Raw genomic sequence first — 15,443 nt, 5'->3', positions numbered from 1 at the left:
AGCAATGTTGCACCATGTGGACAAAAAGAAAAAAAGCCCAGTTTAAACTGAACCCCAAGACCTGCTAAGAAGATTAAAAATAATTTCACTCAAAGCTTTCATTTTTAGCAAGAAGTTGGTAAAATGTTAAAATGAAAAAATATTATATACACTAAAACCTTAACTTGAATCATCAGGAATAGAAAAGCCACAGAAATTTATAATTTTATTGCAATGTCTTAAAAGACAAGAGAAATTGAAAACACATTTCTGTTGAACAAAACAACATTGGGAAGGACATTAACAAGCAAACTGCTCTCCCACTTCCTTTTAACATTCCTGCTCTAAAATGAAGAATTAGGTCCCTAATTAGTAAATGACATGAGGATATAAGAAAAACAAAAACAAAAGCAAAAAAAAATCACCCAGATGAAAATGTATTGCTCAAACATTTTTATAAATCAGTGGCAAAATTATATTTGGGATCTCTTTTTTCCTTAACAACCCTTTACTTGAAACTTCACAATACCAATCTATAGAGACACTTACCCCTGTGGGTCCATTTCGGGACGCATGTCATAGACCTGGCATTGTGCCAGTCTCACAATCACTCCAGACCTCAGCAGCTCCAAAGCGCCCTGCTGTATCTTAGCCACTCTTGTGAGAAATGCCTAAGTCACAAAAGGAAGATCATTATTGCAGAAATCATACCCAAGGGTCTTATATAAAAATGAGAGTCTTTCATGGCACATTTCTGCTGTTTAATCATCAATGGAGAAATATTCAGAGCTAGCAAGGAATGGGCATATTTATTTATACCCTATCTCATAGGATTTTTATGAGAATTAAATGGCACAGCATATCTGATGGGCTTCTCATAGTGCTTTGCCTGATTATTCAACTACACTGTAGTTTCAGTTATCATCGTATGAGCTTAGGGAGGGCAGGGAAGGTTTGTCTGTTTTGCTCACAACTCTATCTCCAAAACCTAGTGCCATGCCTGGCAAATAATAGGTAGCTAATAAATGCTTGTTGAATAAACATATGAATGTGGGGGGAAAGTTAATAAATCTAAGACTTCAGTGCTTCTATTCAATATTACTATGACATTTTTAACCAAGAGGAAACACAAAAATTAAAGGAAATTTGAAGAAAATGGTGAATTTATACTATTCTGTAAATCCTGTGTTTCAAGCAGAACCGGCATGTCTACACAGAATGTTCAAGAAGCAACCACTGTAATTTTTAGTGTAATTTTGTTGTGGAAAAACGTTTTGCTCACAGCTCTTCTTAGAAGAAGGTGCCTTATCACTCAGCAGCACTGGCTCCTGGGTAAGCACACTCCTGTTATCCAACTAATCCTCTCAGGATCATTTCACCCCAACTTTGGCATGCTCAGAAGACACATCTCTAGCACAAATCCAGATTTAAAGCTCCTTAGAAATGATCAGTTTATGTGATACGAGTATTCAAAATGTAGGTCACTTTTCTTTAATAGATGTACAGTCCCGAGAGGCAAAGAGCTGTTGATTCAACTCCAAATACATATGAAGTCTTACCATTTTCGATTCATAAGTATAAAGGGCTTTTAAAAGGGGAGGCTGTGGAGTGAGTAAGCTCTGCAGAGTACGGTCATCTTCCACCAAGCTGTCTACAAGCACCTTCAAATAGCCACTGTTAGAAAGATACAAAAGCCACTGCTGCTGCTTGTCTACGGAGACAATACGGTCAAGTAGGGCCAGTGCCAGCATCTGACGGAAAACAAAACAAAGTCCTGAGGATGGAGAAGAATATCAAAATCAACAGCAACTTCCTCTCCCTGGAAATGTTTAGAACTTTTCTTACAAAGAGAATAATTGCTTGCAATAAAACTTTCATATTTTGTTTTCTGAAAAATTCAAAGTACTGTATGCAGAATCTCACTCAGTCCATTAATAAAAGAATGTCTTACAGAGTAAAGTTATACTTCTGAAACAAAACCTAACAGATTAAAATAATAGCTTCAAATATATTTTAGCAGAACCTAAACATTAGTTTTTAAAAATAGCTTCCCTAAAAAAATAAAAAAGTTTTATGTTCTCATTAAAAAATCATTAAAAAGTATGTAGAAAATATGTAATCTGATAAAGTTAAACCATTTTGGTGTATCACTTCCCAGCATCTTTTTCTATGCATTAAAAAGATTTTAAGATTATTTTGCTGTATATAATTTATATTTACCCCCATTTTTTTACACTTCTTTTTTACTGAGGTGTAACTGGCATGTCCCATTTTTTAAAATCCTGTCTCCAATGGTCTTCAAAAACATGATTCAAACCTACATAATTCTTGATTAGCAAGAAACTATCTTCTCACTACATTATCACCAGTATGTCACATAATTTTAAAGACATATAAATGCAAATTCTCCTTCACAAACCTGAGAGAGATTTATTTAGTATAAAAGCTGTCAATCCAGCATTCTCTTATCCGAAGATCTTTATTGAACAGCATCTATTTGTACAAGTATAAGGTCAACCTCAAAATGAGCAAAAAGATTATTCTAGGGAAACACTCTGAACTAATATTCTGAACAGAATTAAACAAAACATGAACAAACAAAAACAAATTCCAAATTATAGCAAATAAGCAAATTCACGAAAATAAACTGCAGAAAATAATTCTCAATATGTGACATACCTATAAAAGCTAATTCATTTTATACCTTAATATGTCAAAGTGCTTATACAATGATAATGCTATACAAGGTTACTTTACCCTCCCAATCTCATGACCATCACAAGCATCTCGACAGACCACTTCCATGAGGGCAGCGCCATAGCTCTCAATGATGGCTATGTTTTCTCTCTGTAATTTACTAAATACATCTTCTGGAGCTGTCAGCCTTTCCCACATGGTTTTCTTGGCTAGAGGGTTGCAACAGAAAGACTTGTCAATACTCTAATGAAAGGCAATTACACAACAAAAAATATCCTCTTATTACTCCATGGACATGAAAGCCCACCAACCAATGAGTAGGTTTCCATGCTTGTTGTGTTTCCCCACATCAGATGGGACCTTACTGAACAGCAGGACTAATATCAATCTCCATTTTCCTAATATTGGCACAGAGTAGAAGCGCAAACATTAATGACTGGTGGGCTAACAGCTCAAATAAGTTCAGAAACAGTGCTGTAAGGGTACTACCAGCTCCCGCAGAATGGGTGCCATGGGTGGGTTATCAGGAACCCAACCTAAGGAGCTAAGGCATCTCCTCTTTTGTTTTATACACAGGATTATCACCAAACTTGTCTGTTTCTTACTGATACAGTATTTATTTGTATCCCCTGTAAAACACTGAGCCATCTTCTTTCCCCACATGCCAACTGCTTTCCCCAGGGAGTACAGGAAAGGGAATAGGGCAGACAAAACTTGAGAGAAACAACTATGGCAGGTGGAGATGGCTCTTCACATGGCAAGGAGGATGAGAAAGGCCACCATCAGGCAAGAGCCCCTGGGCTGCTGAGAGAGCAAAGCCCAGAATGTGTCAGAGAAGAGCTATTGCCTCAGAGAGGGCTCCTGGCACAACCAATGCTAGGCTCCCAAACACAGTCCCAGTTCCTGCCCCAGGGCCAGTTACCCCTACTGGGGCAGCCCCAGCAACAGTGAACGTGGCTGCTGTGTCGATGTCCCTTGAAATGATGCTGGTTTGGAAGCTGCAGCTCGGAATAAGCGAGTTCAGCAACGTGGGCTACCCAGTCACCTTGGAGCTCATCTGTCAGAGTCCCTGGTGGTTTTAGCGCCACAGCAGACAGTGATCTACTCAGCAGCTGAGAGGTGCTCCTGACCAGAGAGGGGGTGGCACATATTTTCAGGGGATGAGGGGATGTAGCAGGAGAGCTGCTCCCAGTACAGAGAAGAGGTGGGAAAAGGGCAAGACAAAACTGTTTCAGTAAAATGTAAAAGTAAAATGTAAAAGTCACTGCCTCAAGGGTAATAAATTATCCTTTCTAATCCTCCCTTTTAAAAATATTAATGGCTCTTTTGGATTTAATAAACAGGGAACAATATTCTTGCTCAAAAATAACATAAACCCAGAACTATGAGTAGAGAATATTATTTATTCTTACTGTAATTCCTAATCTCTTACTTATAAATAAAAGACGCTTTAAAAAAGTCACTTTAAAAGGAAAAAAAAGTGAAAAGTATGGGGTGTTTGATAAATATTTACTAAATTTAATATTTTAAATTTGAAATTAAAAAGATACTAGTATGTAGGGAATAACGTATTTTGTTATTTTAAATAAGTCCAAATAAGCAGTAATTATGACTCAGTAAAAAATAATTAAGGAATAAAAGTACTCTAAAAACAGAGCATTGGAAGATTAAAAGCAGATGAATTTTCTTTTATGGTTATCCTTCTTTCCTACATCTCAAGAATGACTTCCTATAAAGCGCATATTGTAGAGCTCCACCTAGTGGTTAAGTGATGATTTTGCCAACAACTAAAAATGTAAAAATTGTAGACAAGAGGAAAATTAGAGTTTGGTTGGGGCTAAGAAGGGAGGAGTGAAATTTCCATTGCTGGACCTCCCTGGTGGCGCAGCGGTTGAGCGCCGGGCTGCGAAGCTGCCCGCAGCCTCTGCAGCGCCGGTTCGATCCCCAGCCACCAGGTGAGGGTCCCACATGGTCTGCCGCCCGCTGCTCCCCTCAGCAGTGTATTTCGTCACTCTTCCTGTTCTGCTCCCAGCTCTGGCTCTGCTGAATTCTCTCACCTTCCCGCACTTCTGACTGTACCCAGTGCTTGTATAAATAAATAAATAAATCTTAAAAAAAAAAATTCTCCATTACTATCTCACTACCAAAGGTTCTGTGAACTATTCTGCAATTTTTAATGACCTTTGAAAGTATTTTTGTGCTATATTTAAGTGGGTAGAACATTTCTATAAGTATAGCATTTGACAATTAATATCTTCTAAGGAAGAGATTATGAATATAGTCTATATAAACCAGTTACTTCAAAAAATATATATTTTTAAAACATATACATGGTAAACATTAAAGAAAAGAATGTGGATCTCACACAAAGTAGTTTTAAAGAATCTGTTTACCAAGTAACACACACAAAGAAAGCAAGAACGTCCATTATCAGAAAGTACTTCTGACAAGTTCTTAAATAGAATCTTTGGCATATAGAGCATTATATACTACTTGTTGAATAGTTAAAACATTTAAAAACATTTTTCATATCTGGAAGCCAAAGAATCCAGATTATAACTCTTAGTTACAAATGGAAATTCTACTTCTTGGAATTTACCCAGGGAAAACCTCTGTTAGTACAAAAAGAAATAAGTACACTATTGATGAGTCACACTGGTCAAATGTCATTTGGTAGAATCTATTAAAATGAAAATGTGCATAATCTTTCATATGGAAATTCTACCATACATCATCCTTCTGAAGAAATACATAGGCATAAAAAGAATATTTGATGCATTTTTTGGGATGGTAAAAATAAGAAGCAATTTAAATACCTATGATTAAGGCAAATGGTTAAAAATGTTACTTTTATATACCATGGAAAATACCCATTTTAAAAGATTTAACTAGATATGTTCTGTGAAGTTCTACAAAGGGAAGATGGTAAACAAACTATCTATAACACACTGTTCCATGGGATTGGTAAGAGAGGAGCTACCAATGTACAGAATGACCGTTTCTTGGGAGAAGTTTTAATATTGGTATTGTATAACTCTATTTACTGCTAATCTAAAATGCAAAAATGTATAAAGCTAATTAAATACTATTTAAAAGTTTGTTTTCACAGTATTATCTTCATAAAAAAAACCTATTCTTTATCTTCAGAGTATGCATTCTAATGATTACATACAGACTCATTAGTTATGCTTAATCAAAAGATGCTATTTTTTTCTAATGTAAAGGAACTAATCTCTAAAGCCAGGAAAGATTAGAAGTCAATCTAAGTGTACCTGCTTCCAAGGTGTCTGGTTCATCTGGTCGCTGTGCGATCTGTAGATAATAGAGCAGAGAGCCATACAGGTGTGTCCGCACTCGCTGGAATCCGCCTCCTAGGGAGATATAATAGGGTGAAAACCTTTCTCTTTAGTTAAAATTAAAACAAATTCCAAAGTTGAAGTTCATAGAAAATTTAGATGAAAAAAAAAAACCTGTCTTCAAAATGAAGTCTAACAGCTTCTTCAATATGATGTGAAGTGAAGAATCTCCAATAGAAGCAAAACCCACCACTGGGCTCTCTGCTGAAGGCGGTGAGGTGAAAGTATTGTCCAGCACAAAAGCATATGAGGCCTCCCCAGGTCCCAAGACTAATGGCTGCTTCTGTTCTGTGCGAACGGCCTGGCTTAGGTGAGCGGTGAGTGTGAACACGGCACCTGCTACCACTGGCATTAACTCCTGTGCAGCCTCATCATCTAGTATCTTAAAATAGAAAAATGAGGCAGAGTGAGAACCTTGCATTCAGCGACATTAACATGTTTTATACCATATTCATCTTTTCAATTACTATAAAAATGTAAGAATAGAATTGTACTAGTCAAAAAAATTCAAAGCTGATATTACAGAAAATTTTAAATAATGATGTTCAGTAACACATGTTCTTAACCTGGAGGGACTCCTATCAGAAATCCGCAGGGAAGATTTTAATGGAAATTCACATAAATAGGCTCACCACCAGAGAGTCCCAGTTAGTAGGTCTGGGGTAAGATCCACACACATACAATTTTTAAAAGCTCCCTAGATAATTCTGATACTCTGAATGAGACCACTACTGTAAAGAATTAAAGGAGAAAATATTGATTTTACTATTGCACAACTCTATTTACTCCTAATATAACAGGAAAAAAAAAAAAAGGTGACAAACTATACGTTCAAATGGTACATAAATATTTGCTCAACAATACAAAAGTAATTCAGGAATGATGTCACCTTATCATGCACATCTTGTAAAATATCACGAATAATCAGCTGTCGGTCCTCTGCCTGAATGAGGTCCTGGGGACAAGCTGTCAGGATAATCTCCACCAGCTGCCTCCAGGACTCTAGCGCATGTCGTTTTGCATGAAGACACTGCAGCAATTTGTTTCTTGCCACCACATACTGGAGTATGGTGCTGATTTCCTAAAGCCACAGAAATTGAACTGCAAGGTTAACACATGGGCAAAAAATGCCTATTGCCAACGGCTCCTATTTGTAATACTATCTGTTAATTTGAAAACGTCTATAGATACTCTGGAAAACTTCTACAAGCATGGCAATTAGCAGGTGACTTTTCGTGTTTGACTGGTACCTGGAGCCCAGAAAATATATATAAAGCTATGAATGAGAGAGAGAGAGAGAGAGAGAGAGAGAGAGAGAGAGAGAGAGAAGGAAAGAAGGGAGTGGAGAAGTAGGTGAAATACAAGATTTTTAACCCCATCATATTTCTCCTTTGTACTTATTTACTCTGCAGCCTAGAGTTGGATAAAATACAAGTTCGGTGGTATGTTTTCTTGATGTGCCTTTTACTTTTCTGCCTTTTGCTGTGGCCCATGTATGTGGTTCCTTCTACCTCACCTTTTACCCATAAATTCCTACTCATGATGACAAATGACTCCACTGATGGGGAGCAAGTGAAGTCTAGCACAATATGAACAGGATGCACATCCTAACTAGCCTAGCAGAAAAATATTATTTATTCTGGCATCCCAGAGTTAACTTCAGCTTATAAAGTCAGAAGTGAAAAATTCCATTAAAGTTCAATTATTTTAAGTAGTTTGTTAATTAATGAAATACCATTTCATCTTCTCAACAGCAATTTAAGTAATTTAAGCATAAAAGGTTTAAAACTAACATACACTCAGTAGGGCTTACCTCCATCAGCAGAGGTCTCTGTCCTATGGCTGCCATACCCTGAAGGGCATTTACTTCAGCTACAAGAACCCTGTGAAGCAGCTACAGAATTGGGAAAAGAGAAATGAGACCATGTCAGACGCTGATAGAACAATACACTTGGCAATTACTTTAAACTATCCTCAAAGGAAAAGTTTCAGATACTTTTATCTCTGATTTCACAGCGGTACTGTTCAGTCTCTAGTCAAACACATTAGGTGCCCCTCACCTTCAGGAAGTGTTACCAGAGAGATGCTAAGCAGGTAAGTTAATGCAAAGGCCTTAGATATCCTTTTCCTACTAGGGAAGCCATTACCATTTACCTGGCAGAGAGCTGAGTATTGAAAATCACTCCAGAGTAAGAGCTGGATAGGCTAACTACTAGGAGGGAAGTGGTGGGGAAACCTTTGAAGCAGGTAAACTTGGTGTGGTATATTCAGTTCTATTTCCTGGCTGTTCACAAAATGAAAAGCACAGTGAAGCACTTGATATTGCACACACTTTAAAGAACTCTTCACCTTGACATTGCAGACTGTCTGTCCCCGTAAATTCTTATGCTCACAGTTAGCAATAACTTGTTCAATCTGGGCCCGATCAAAGAAATCCAACTGCAGAGGCTCAGGGATCTCCTGACTGAAGTCAATTGAGTCAAGAATACTCAGAATTTTTCGACGAACTAGAAATAAAAAGCAGGCCAATTTTACTTAGGATACTGGGGATAATAAACCACCACTATTCACTTTCATGGAAAATGTCATGTTCAGAAAGAGTTTTGGTCTAGAAACAAAAGATTGAGTTAAAAATCTAAATTTTATTCTAATACATCCATTTGCAATTTTCCCCCCCATCCTATTATCCTATTACCAAAAAAAATTTTTTTGGATAACAAATAATTCTTTTTATAGCATTTCTATTCCAGTTCAGAATTTGAAGATAAGGGCATAACAATCATCATTTGAAATGTTAAGCAATGTCATATAGTTATAAATATGTCACAAATGGAAAGAGCTTTACCTTTTGTAGCGGTGTCAAAGTGAAGGAGCCCAGAGACAGACCTATTTTCATCTTCTATTCCTCCTTCACCATCTGCTGGCGCATCAGTAATAATAAATCAGAAAAAGAACAACATTCATAAAATTTATTTGAAAATAAGAAACATGAAGTATTTTATTTCTAGGTCATGCATGGCTTCTAGGTCAAAGAGTCTGTTGCAAATGGATAATTAAGATGCAAAGATTGATGGAAACTTATTAACAACATGCACTTAATTCTTTCCATCACTACAGGATCCACTTCGCAATTGTAAAAAGAATAATCAGAACTCCAAAAGAGGAGGGCCAATCATGCCAATAAGATGATTAGAAAAGCATATGCTTAATTTACATGTATAATACACATTAAAATATCTTGGGCTGTATTGACTCAGTGTGACAAACTCCACTGAATCTTTGTATATATGCACAGAGTATAATGTGGATGCCTCAAACAATAATAAAATGACAGCTATGGGGTGACTTTAAAATTCTGGGTTTGAAGGGAAAATATTGCAAGGCAGGAAGAACTTGTTGGGTCTATAGTCAAGTCATACTTAGCCATGATTCAAAGCTATGGTTGCATTCACACAGACCACTAAGCAGCACAATAAAACAAATGCCAGCATTCACATAATCACCTGAGTATGGCTTCACTGGCATGTCATCCAATAAGAGGTGTAGGAGTCTCTGGGTATGTGACCGTTGACGATTCAGAGAAGTTACCCTCAGTTCTATTGAGGCAGTCTTCATCAGCCATGACATTTGGTTTAGCATAGATATTTCATATTCTGGAAAGAAACACACAACTTAAATTTCATAATCATCATATATTGTCCCATGTAACTTAGTCAATAATTTATGAAACTTGGCAGCAGAGTAATTAAGCACTCTGTAAAATTAAAGAAGAAAAAACAGATACCAAGGAAGAAACAAGCCAGTAGATGTCTATGAAAAATTAGCAAATGCAAATGAAGAAAAAAAAGGAATCAAGCTTCCCCTACCAGGATAACTTAGTAAAGAGCTACACAAGTCTGAGTTTGTCATATTTTGACATCAGTATAAAACTTAATACTTAAATTTAAATTGAAAAATTTTATTTTGTCTCTTAAGATAACTAAGGATATCTGGTTTGACATACAATTAGGATTGGGAATCACACAATAGGACTTTTAAAGTCTAGTATTAGTTCTAAATTGCAACAATATAAACATAAAAGTCACCAAATAAGACACTAATACTTCTAAAAATAAAGGTAGATTGATTTTTCAAAAACAGATTCTGTAATAGACAAGAATTTTTTTTTTTTGTGTGTGTGTGTGTGTGTGGGACCCTCGCCGGTGGCCGGGGATCGAACTGGCACTGCAGAGGCTGCAGGCAGCCTTGCAACCCAGCGCTCAACCGCTGCACCACCAGAAGAGGCCCAAGATTCTTTTTTTATAATTAGTTATGAAAGATATTTTAAGGTTCTTATACAAACAAAATTGTAGGAGCAAAAATAAGACACACTATTATGAAAATGAAGTGGAAAATGGTAAATAGTAATTTAGATCATTCACACATTATCACTCCAAAAAGTAAATTAAAAACTGGTAATCTTAATAACAGATATTATGAAATCTGTGAGTCCTGATTTCCTAAAACATAAAGATGATAAAAAGAAAACTTTTAAAAAATTCAAAAAGCCATCAGGGCCTGGATAAACATGAATTCAAAAAGTTGTCAAAACAAGTATTTATAAAACAACTCTCACTTAAAAAAAAATCTAAATTTCCAGAATTTTTTTATCCCTTCATCATAATTTTCAATTAGAATTTGTTAGGAAATTATCAAATCTCACCCTTGACAGGTTATTTTTCAATAATTTTGTGCTAACAGCCAAAACATCAAGCTTCTGAAGCAAAATTACAAAGCAACCAAAGTTACAAAGAAGAGTAATGAAAAGAGTTCTACTAATACTAGAGCTGCTACCCCCAAATGTAATAAGTAAAGTCAGTCAGTATGAACTTTATAAATCTGTTATAATCACAAGGGAAAACAACATCCTACCTTTGTTAGAAAAAGGCAAATGCTGCAACTGAGAAAATAAGAAATCCTGGCTGGTTCTCAAGTATCTCATAGTAGGACCAGATGTGTCAGAGCAGGCACATAACTGATATATCACCTAAAGATTTAAAATAAGAAAATCCCCAAATCACCTTTTGTTAAAAAATTGAAGGAACATTTGCTTGTGACATTATGTAGATCTCAGGTGTAAAGAATTAAAAGGCAACATCTGTATATACTACAGCATATATGCCACCAAAAGTCTATTTTCCATACTACCAAAATCATTTTCTGTTATACATTTTTAGAAAAAAGGTAAGATAGATAATTAAGAGTGAATGGGCTCAAGCAAAATGGATAAAATAGAAACTCAGAGTTATAAACAATCCTTGGGACCGTAGTTCAAGGAAATATATTGGGGTATTATAGAATGCTGTGACATTAGTAGAGAACTGATCTTGAAATGACACACAAAAATTTAACAAAAAATAATAGAATTGGAGATAAAAGCTTTGACCTCAAATATAGGAAAAAGTGAATATAATATGTATAAAGAGCTCCATTAGGTTTATGAATATCATAAAGATGTAAATAGATAAAATGGCAAAAACATTTTAGATGAAGAAAAACTAAAATAGCCTATAATCAAAGAACTATGTCCATCCTTTTCAGTAATAAAAAAAAATCTGGGCAATATTAAGGCAGGTGTCTTACTGTAAATCAGCAAAATACTGATTTTTTAATTTTAATACTGATTTTTTAATTGCAAAAATCAAATTCCAGTATCTGGCAAAGGAGTAGTGAAAACTTCCATGACTGATTCATTTTATTACTATTCATTGTTTTTCATACATCAGGCACTTCAGATTCATCTATTATTGACACCATTTAATATCTATTGCAATTGTTACAATTACTTGCAAATTAAAATCTGAAGTCATAAAAGTATTCATATTCTTTGACCCAACATAGTCTTCATTAACAGACACCATATTTGCAAATTCGGGTACATGCTAAAGTTTATTTCTAACTCCAAAATCACTTCTTGTGCTTTGGGAGTCATTCACAGAAAGGCAAAGAGCAGCAAAAATTCCAGTCACCCAACTTGCACATTCTCAGCTGAAATTGAACAAGCTGCCTTTTTGTTTCAGGCTTTTTAACGCTATAAACACGAGTCTTTGTCACAGTCTATTTATTGCCCTGTTTTTCACCTTCTTTGTGCTTTTGTGAGTGATCTTACTGTTGCCCGCAAGCACAGTGCTGAAGTCCTGTACAAGGTTCCTAAGAGCAAGGAGCCTATGATGAGCCTCACAAGGAAAGCTAGGTCTGAGTGTCAAACTCCTGCCATGGGTTCAATGTTAATGAATCAACAATAAATGTTAAATCAAGTGTCATGAAACAATACAGAGAAAACAAGGTTATGTATTCATCAGTTGATGAAAATGTTGCTATCAGAGGTTTGCAGAAATCTCATCTTATGTTTTCCCTAGGAACACAAGCTCAGTATTTACCAATTTAGTGTTCTGTGACTTTTATAAACAGATAACAATTGACTATAAATCCATGTCTAGTTACAGATTAAAAATATACAACAAAAGGCAACTACACACTAGAGCAGAGTAACAAGCAGCAAACAACCTAAATGTAACTTACATTGTAGCAGCATAGAAAGTACATAGAAAGAGAGGAAGGGCACAAAATCGTATGGCTACTGCATATAACTAAAGAAATATGCATTCTTAAGGAAAAAGGGAGCACAAGGTAAAAAGTAGTTCTATTGCAGATGTATGCTAGTCTTTCAAACAGCTTTGATAGTGTTTTCCATGCCCTATTAAAAAAAATTTAAGAAGCTAACACTGAACTTCACAAAGCAAAACAATAATCAGCATCTTTATCAGATGACCAGTTAACAAGACACAGGAATAGATGCTCAGAGATATGGGAGACAGAACACTGTTGGAGGAAGGACAAAAAAAAGTGAGTCGCAAGCCATTTAATGGGTATGTGCCCGGTCCCCTTTCTAGCTCTCAGGACCAGGCAGGAAAAATCTCCATTCTTGAAAAGGCAAAGGCATGAGATTCAGTTTAGACTTTTTCACCCTGAAGACCTTCAATTGCTGGATGATTAAAGTATCAATAAGGCCCAAATTATTTCCCTTTGCTCAGGTTTACTGAAACTAACAAACTCTTCTTAGAGGTCTGGATTTCTTTCTCAAGCCCAGTGAAGTATACACCCATAGGTGAAGAAAGCATGTTTCATTAAAAACAGAACAGTGCTTCTTGTTAAAACTCTGGGTTCTACTCAGCAGGTCTGGAGTGGACGAAGATTCTGTACTAACAAGCTCCCAGGAGATGATGCTCATGATGTTGGTCTGCATTCTGAGTAGCAAAGTCACAGAGCATATGTTATAAAACTGGCAGGCTGCTGGGATACACATGTTGTGTTTGGCTAGAACAGTGGTTTAAAAAAATCAGGGGCTCTAGCTACCCTGGCATGTTTTCCTCCATGGTAAAAACAAGCAGGTGCTGAGAGGCAGGGCACATACTCTCCTGCTGTCAGTTTCTTCTCTCCCTTTCTCTCACCACCTTTTTGTCTTAAATATGGCTTCATTCTCTTCACCTGCCTAATGAGTAGTTTAGATGAGTAAGTTGATTCATTACTTCTACCTATGTATGTCAAATTCTGTAACACTGTGTTAAAATGAAAATGTACATCAAGTTTGGCCTCCCCCCCCCACCCCATTAAGTAAGAATGAAGTTTGACTCCAAGAAAGACTGAGCAGCAGTACTTATAGTGAAAGGGTGTTTGGGCAGCCAGAGCACAGGAGAACAACAAAGAAAAATCTCCATGTCACTAAAAGCTAATGATGTATTTCTTTATGATGAACCTGTGAATCTGGGTTCCACTTAAACTGAGAAATTAGTGATGCTCTATAAAGTCTACTTCTTAAACTAATAGTTATAAAATGAATAAAAACAATAAAGGTAAGAATTAAGCATAAATAAATGAAAAAGTAGGGCCTCCCCTGGTGGCACAGTGGTTGAGCGCTGGGCTGCGAGGCTGCCCGCGGCCTCTGCAGCGCCGGTTCCATCCCCAGCTGTCGGTTCCATCCCCAGCTGTCGGGCGAGGGTCCCACATGGTGCGCAGACCTCTCCTGCCACGCCCACTGCTCCCCTCAGCAGTGTGTTTCGTCAGTCTGTCTGTTTTGTTCCCCACTCTGGTGAATTCTCTCACCCTCCCGCACTTCTGACTGTACACAGTGCTTGTATAAATAAATCTTTAAAAATAAATGAATGAATGAATGAATGAATGAATGAAAAAGTAATTCAACTTTCTAACACCTCAAATAGCTACAGGACTACATAATTTACATGGATCTTGAAAAGCACTTTTACCACATTCTTATTTAAGTCTCACAACAGTCCATTTCATAGATTAAAAAACTCAGAGACATTTGTATGGCATGCCCAAGCTGACTTAGCTAGTTAAGGGGGGTAGAGGTAGGAATCAAAGTCTTCTGACCCAATTCTACTACTCTCTCCACTAAAAGAAAACCAACTTGAAACAAAGCATGATTGGAAAGTTTCTACACTACTTGGTCATTATCTGTTACAAAAATTAATTTCCCTCATGTTTCAAGTCAGTGGTACATTGAATCTGTAAATTTAAAGGATCCTGGGCCTCCCCAGTGGCGCAGCGGTTGAGCACTGGGTTGCGAAGCTGCCCGAAGCCTCTGCAGCAACGGTTCAATCCCCGGCTGCTCCCCAGCCACCAGAGGAGGGTCCCACATGGCGCGCAGACCTCTTCTGTTGCCCGCTGCTCCCCTCAGCAGTATACTTCCATCCTTTTGCCTGCTCTGCTCCCCGCTCTGGCTCTGGTGAATTCTCTCACCCTCCCACGCTTCTGACTGCACCCAGTGCTTGTATAGATAGATAGATAGATAGATAGATAGATAGATAGATAGATAGATAAATCTTAAAAAACATATATTAAATTTAAAGGATCCTAAGATTTGTGCTTTATGGGTTTTAAATGAAAAACTGGTAAACTACAACACTAACTCATTTCAATTCATTCTTACTGTTCATTATACTATCATAACTGTGGTGTAGCCAAGGAGCTAGTTAAGTTGCTTCTGTTCAGGCCCACAAAGAGCAGGCTTCTGTATACCTGGTAACACAGCTCAGCGAGTTGAGGGGATTCTCTCACTGCCACCGGGCCTGTCCTCCCTTCAGTTCCTTTCTCCAAGATGTTGAGGATAGCATGAAGGCACGTCCGTGGGCAACCTAACACGCCTACATGAGACCAAAAGGAAACTCCGTATTTAAAATTTCTGCATTAAGACCCTTAAATTATTCTTACAAAAGTTAAAATTCTATAACATGTGCAATACTGTAAATACCCTTTCAAATACTGATAAGGAAAACTGATGGATACTAATTCTCTCTCTCTTTTTTAACAGTGGAGAGCATGAACACAGTCCCCCACTACCACAAATTAGGC

At 36.9% G+C, this 15,443-nt stretch overlaps 1 protein-coding gene and 1 pseudogene across 3 annotated transcripts in view; both read right to left on the bottom strand.

The window, feature by feature from the left end:
* The window catches only part of NUP205 (nucleoporin 205), a gene marked incomplete at both ends in the record, with an annotated part of 66,069 nt that overhangs the window by 13,440 nt on the left and 37,186 nt on the right, over positions 1-15,443 (bottom strand). For both annotated transcript variants that reach the window (XM_084230089.1, XM_084230090.1), the window contains 12 exons: positions 529-650; positions 1,539-1,730; positions 2,737-2,885; positions 5,949-6,047; positions 6,147-6,414; positions 6,922-7,113; positions 7,846-7,926; positions 8,382-8,539; positions 8,878-8,949; positions 9,536-9,685; positions 10,944-11,058; positions 15,111-15,235. In XM_084230089.1, the coding sequence (XP_084086215.1) occupies positions 529-650; positions 1,539-1,730; positions 2,737-2,885; positions 5,949-6,047; positions 6,147-6,414; positions 6,922-7,113; positions 7,846-7,926; positions 8,382-8,539; positions 8,878-8,949; positions 9,536-9,685; positions 10,944-11,058; positions 15,111-15,235 (1,723 nt within the window). The remainder of the gene's footprint in view (positions 1-528; positions 651-1,538; positions 1,731-2,736; positions 2,886-5,948; positions 6,048-6,146; positions 6,415-6,921; positions 7,114-7,845; positions 7,927-8,381; positions 8,540-8,877; positions 8,950-9,535; positions 9,686-10,943; positions 11,059-15,110; positions 15,236-15,443) is intronic.
* LOC311168248 (ATP synthase F(0) complex subunit C2, mitochondrial-like) lies at positions 3,427-5,411 on the bottom strand (annotated as a pseudogene). The gene is made up of 2 exons: positions 5,407-5,411; positions 3,427-3,858 (listed from the first exon to the last, which is right to left on the bottom strand). The product of its transcript is annotated as an ATP synthase F(0) complex subunit C2, mitochondrial-like (transcript).

The sequence above is a fragment of the Talpa europaea genome (assembly GCF_964194135.1).
Source record: "Talpa europaea genome assembly, chromosome: 3".
Taxonomy (NCBI): domain Eukaryota; kingdom Metazoa; phylum Chordata; class Mammalia; order Eulipotyphla; family Talpidae; genus Talpa; species Talpa europaea.
This window is presented reverse-complemented; position numbering and strand designations above follow the sequence as displayed.